Source organism: Charadrius vociferus, unplaced genomic scaffold, assembly GCF_000708025.1.
Source record: "Charadrius vociferus isolate BGI_N301 unplaced genomic scaffold, ASM70802v2 scaffold549, whole genome shotgun sequence".
NCBI classification, from domain to species: Eukaryota; Metazoa; Chordata; class Aves; order Charadriiformes; family Charadriidae; genus Charadrius; species Charadrius vociferus.
The window spans coordinates 5,301,234-5,306,922 of NW_009650103.1; the positions used below are offsets into that span (position 1 = coordinate 5,301,234).

Consider the following 5,689-nt stretch of genomic DNA (forward strand, 5'->3'; position numbering starts at 1 on the left):
TCAGCAGCGACCCTGTCCCCGAGGGCAGTGCTGTGGGCCAGGCCTGGCACTGCTGGCTCCCAGGAACTGAGGATCTGGGTCTTGCCATCAGTTGCCAGCGGTGCCCAGCTCCCGCACTGCACAGGCCGGCTGTCGGGCAGGAGCGGAAGGGGCGTGCGGGGTCAGCCTGGACCGCTGTGCCTCCCTGGAGATGGGGAGGCACCAACTTGGGTCTTTCTAGATATTTGATGGGTTAGAATGGCAGGGTTGTTCCTAAAAGGATGTGTGATGTGGGTTGGAGTTTTGGGTTTTTTTCTATCATTCAGTCAGAGTAAAACAGTGCTGGGCCTCCCTTCCGCCGGAGGGGCAGCAGTGCCAGCGCGGGGGCCCTTCAGATGTCTTGGCCAGATGTGATCCAGCTGTGCCCTGGGCAGTGAGATGTAGAGGAGATGATGTAAACTGAAGTGATGTACTTCCACCTCAAAAATTATTTGGTATTGTTGTTAGTAGTGTAAACTTCCTAAAGTTTAGAGAGGTTGGATAAAAAGTGCATTTGACAGCAACTTGTATAGCACCAGTTGTACGAGTGCAGCCTGGGTCTATTGCTGCCTGTTGAGTTTTGAGCGTCTTTAATGTGGGAACAAAGAAAACAAAACTGGCTAACACAAGAAAAACCGAAACATAGAACTCGAACCATACTAATTAACAAAGTGATTAAATCTGGTTGTAGTCCCTCAATCTGTTTCTGACAAGGGCTGGAGTTCGAGCTAAGTGTCCAATATGCCAACAGTTTTTCTAAGCAGTCTGTGTTCTGAGTATCTTTTCACCAGGACTGCCTTACCCATAGTGGGGGAGATGCATGTGGGTTTTATATATTCCTAAACTAGCACTTGAGGAAAGTTGAATTCAAGGAATAATAAAGAAACCCACCAAAATCCTGTTTTAAAACTTCACTGTTTAAAAATTATTCATGTTTCTTCGCAGAAGCCTGAGCGCAAAAGCTGTGTGTGTCACACAAGGGCTTGAGCTGAGCAGGGGCTTGTGAACAGCAGTTGCCAAAATGTGAAGAGCAGCCAATGCACTTTGCTCCCTTTGCTGATCAGACAATAAACATGCTTTTCTCTCCCACACTTTGGATAATTTGAGGGTCTTGTCAGCACACATCTCTTGCTTCCTGCGCCCTGCGCAGTCTCTGCTCGACAAAACACGGGTGCAAACAGTAACAACAAATGTCAGCTCTTTGTTATCAGGCTGCTCTGGGGCCAAGGTCTTACTCAATTCAGTAAGATTAGACTTGGAAGCGCTGCAGTGGAGCAGTTTGCCCCCATCTGAGAGGCATTAGGCAGAAGTTCAGCTGTGCTTCTGTGTAGCTGCAGACCATGCTAGAGTCTCCTGTTGGGAGTCATCAGTGAGGCATTATTCTGGTGGAGTGATCTTATTTCTGCTACCCTCCTCCTTGTGTTTGCCCTCTTGTCTCCTCTTTTATTCGACAACAAACCTTTTGGGGCAGGGGCTCTTACCAGCTCGCACCGCGCAGAGGGAGTGCCCGGCTGTGGGTAGAGCAGAGCCCTTTCCCTGGGCGTGGGGCTGCCTCGTGCCCGCTCCCTGAATCAGCTCGAAGGTGAGATCTTCTGCCGTTCTCTTCCTGCACGTGCCTGGGTCTCTTCGGTGGAGGGCCCGGCGTCTGTTTCCTTTGCCCTCCATGCTGTGTGTGCCACTGATTTGACGGCCACAGGGTTGCATCGGAGAGGGACGTTGGCAGGGTGCGTCCTCACACATGGCACTGCTGCTACAGTCGGCGAGTGACCAGGGCTTTCCCCGGCTGCTGGAAGCTGCTTTTTGGCCTGGGAACCAGAATTCCTCAGTGGCTTTTCTGTGGAAATAATGCTGAGATTTGGCAGTTTCCGTGCTTTGTCTACACAGACCCCTCCTCACAGCCTGCCCCCGTGTGCCCTTGCGTGTAGGGTGGTAATGAGAGCCTCGATATGCTGACTTTTCCAAACTATTGTTTAGAGACTGTAACCAAAGTTGCTGTTGCCTCATTAGAATAGCCTTTGTCAGAGCATCTTTAATCAACAGACTCCTGGGAGACGGCGTTTTTAGAACTTCTTTTTATACCTCCTCTTGGAAGTTCTTTGCACTGCACGTTGTGAAGAAACTAATGAGATGCTGTGAGAGTTCGGGCTACCGTTAATTAGAAGAGGTCTGAGGAAGAAGTACTGCACATATATTAACTTTATCTTGGCTCACATGTCTCCTCTCTCCCTCTGTCTCTTCTTTGCAGGTTGCACAAACAGCAGATGGCTTGGATGCTGACCTCTGGAAAGATGGCTTATTTAAATCCAAGGTCACACGATACCTGTGCTTCACGAGATCATTTTCAAAAGAAAATGTAAGTCTGTGTGCTGTGTGTCTGCATGATTTGCATCTGTACTTGGTATGCTCTTACCCATAGGATGATTCATTTTATGGAACCAATTATAATTCAAGCAGGCATTTCACTGAGTTTGGGTGAGTCAGGAGGCAAACTGCAATGACTAGATATTTGCATTTTGTCTGTGTTCTTCATGGAAAGAAATTGCTGGCGAAACCTGCAATAAAAGCAGCAGAAAAGGGAAAGCTTGCATTTCAGCAACCCCTCACGCCAACGTTTCCTGCTGTAGCAGTGGACACTTCATGCTCATGATCCCGATGAATTTCTAACTCCACCTAGAGAAGCACATGCTGCAGGTGGTGTTGGTGAAGGAAATGTTAGTTTCTGAATCCAAGGGCATCATAGATATTTTCTTGCAGGATTAGCATTTCTTTCTTTGTTGTTTTTGGTGCCGATTCTTGAAAATTTGCTCATATTTTGCCTATGTTATCATATTCTTGTAATCTTCTAGTATGGCTGTGAAGCATAAGTTGATTTCTGATTAGTGGCATATGTCTGCCCACATCTTCCGTGGAGGAGAGGAGATGATGTGCAGTGAGAGCTTGATGCTTTCTACTGTGTTTTTGGTTGAGGATAGTGTGAAAACTTACTCTTTTCTGGAGGAACTATTTAATTCTACAATGAATGCACTCCATCTAGTGGGTAATCCTGCTTTTTGTCCTGTTTTGGATATTCACAGTGACTCAGTTGTCAGGGTATGGAGATACCATTTTGTACTCGTGCTTTCACCGACGATGGGAGCAGAACAGCAACTGCGACTTCTGAGGCTGATCACGGGTCCTGACAGGAAAGCCGGGGGCTGCCAATTTCCAGCATTTAACCTTTATTCCATCCGCTTCCCTGCCTGCCTCTAGATTAAAATAAAGCTCCCGAGCTATGGGAAATACCGCTTCCTGGGGTGGATGGACAATAATTGTGCTTTTCATCGTGGAGTACCTGCGATAGCAGGAATAATAGCCCCAGAATAGGCAGGGAGGGTATTAGAAAGATTTGTGAGGGTTTGAGTATTAAGTTTATCTGTGGCTACCTTAAATGCGAGGTTGTCAGAAATAATTACAGGATAGCAGCGACTGCTGGCTACCAGAGACCATGTAAATACTCTCAGTCAGTGCCTGTTGGGCTTTTGGCATGAATCCTCTGCTCGGCACGCTTTGGGAATACATTCCTCATATTGATGAGGAGTGAATTAAAGGGAGTGTGTGGGGAGGACTGCCGGTACCAACAGCCTGGTGTGCGAGGTGGGGCGTGAGTCGCTGTGTCCCGCATGTAGGTTGTCTTGAGCCCTGCATCAGTGGCACGTTAGACCCGCAGGCGCTTCTGGCAGCGCTCCTGGGCAGCAGCCTGTGGGCAGTGCTGCCCGCGTTTGGGCACTGGCGTGGAGCCAGTGGATGGAAGTGGGCTGATGGGCTGGGAGGAGGAGGGGGATGGGACCGGTGGGGAACAGCCTTCTCCTCTTGCGCAGGGAGCAGCACCCTTGGCCCCAGTTAGCCCAGCAAGAGCTTTCCCTCCCCTCTCGGACCTCTGCAGCCACGCAGGGCTCTGATGTGTTGCCCGACTGGGGACCTCTGTAGGTTGGAAGGCCTCGGTCCTCCGCGGTAGCAGTGATGTAGAGCTCTCATCCAGGAGGGAGAGGTTCCTCTCACCCGGACGTCGATGTGTTGCTGCACTTTTGGTTAGAAGTTTCTCTGCTCAGGGCTTTTTTGTTTTTAACAAAACACTGGGTACTATTTGTCCTGAAGAACGTGTTATAGTTAAAGTTAATGCACCTCAGATACATGGTTTATAACGGAGACAGTCTGTAGTGTCTCTTTATAAGAATCATCATTCTCAACAGCTTACGGTATTTGACAGATTCTGAGGACATTGCTGGTATTTGAGGGTCATGGTGAGGTGACCCCGAGTGGTGCACCTCTCGGGCAGAGAGGCTTTGAGCCCTTTTCTCCTGGGTGTACGGCAGAGCATGGATGCTGACTCCCAGTGTTTCAGCAGCTAACGAACTTAACAGAGGCATCTCTCCTACCTGTCTGCTGTTGATGGAGGAATGATCGTTGGTTCAGCTGAAAGCTGCACACTGATGTAACACAGCCAGACAGTTTGGATAAATAAAACATGAAAGATGAATCAGCAGCGACCACTTCATCTACCATTTGCCGTGCCAGGACCACATTAACTGATACAGTCAGGCTTCGCAGCATCCAGTATTGCTCACTCTGGGATGCCCTGGCCAAAGCAGCGGTGGAGGCATGTGGGGGCTGCCCGGCCTTGGCCGCAGTGCATGAGCAAAGGACGTGTGCCATGCCTGTGTGTGGTGGGACAGGGCTGCAGGCGTGGTGGCCCTCCTGGTGAGGAGCTGGCCATGAACTGCAGAACCTCCAAAAAATAAACTCGGACCTGATCTCCCCTTATTTCAGAGACTGCAAATTTAAGTATGTTTTAAAATAGTTCAGTGTAATAATCGCAGAGTAGAGGTTTGTCTGAAATACTCTGCCAGATAAAAACTGAAGGAGATGCGTAGCAACCAGGAACAGTAAAACACACTGACATGGTTTGATGGCTGAGGATGAAATTTTAATTGTTCTGTATTGCATTTCTGTTTATAAAGGCTGTGCAGTAACTAAAGTGTGTTTTTCTTCCATACGTGAATCCAGATTATTGGCAGCAATGCTGGCTCTAATGAGAACTGCAAAGAAAATCTGGTCTCTGAACAATTGTGGAGGCTGTCATTCTGAATTGTGTTTTGAGCTCTTCAAGCCTTGATTAATAGGACGAGGCATCAGTTCAGAATTCATATGGACTCCAAATGAAGTTCTTCGTTCCAAATGGCCTGCTCTTCTGGAGTGTGCCTGCGTTTGGAGCTAGAACCATGTCTATTCAGTACTAATTAGCTAATGCATGTAATAACTTTGGCTGTGTCTGCATGAACCATCTTCCCTTAATGCTTTCTGCTGTTACGGTCACGGAAGTGTCGTGTTACTATTGTAGATGTAGAGTGTGTGTGAGAACTAAGGCAACCTGCTTAGTGGATGAGTTGCTGGAGGTAATACTTTGAACTGCTGTGTTTCCAAAGGGAGGAATTTGGTTGTGCTTCCGAGGATCCAGAAGTATGGCAGTGGATGAGGTGTAAGAATCTGTAAATGTTGAAAGTTTTCCAGTATCTCCTGGTCAGTCATCATGTAGTTCCTGCAGAGGGCACAGTTGCAAGTGTTGGCTTGGTACCTCTGTACCACTTTTAAAGTTGGTGGTCAGATACAATGACAAGGTGTCTTGGGGTTCAGC

General features: G+C 48.2%; 1 protein-coding gene across 1 annotated transcript in view; it reads left to right on the forward strand.

The window, feature by feature from the left end:
• The window catches only part of MVB12B (multivesicular body subunit 12B), a 13,881-nt gene that overhangs the window by 3,790 nt on the left and 4,402 nt on the right, over positions 1-5,689 (forward strand). Inside the window, exon 2 of the mRNA XM_009892290.1 lies at positions 2,264-2,371. Coding sequence (XP_009890592.1) covers positions 2,264-2,371 — 108 coding nt within the window. The remainder of the gene's footprint in view (positions 1-2,263; positions 2,372-5,689) is intronic.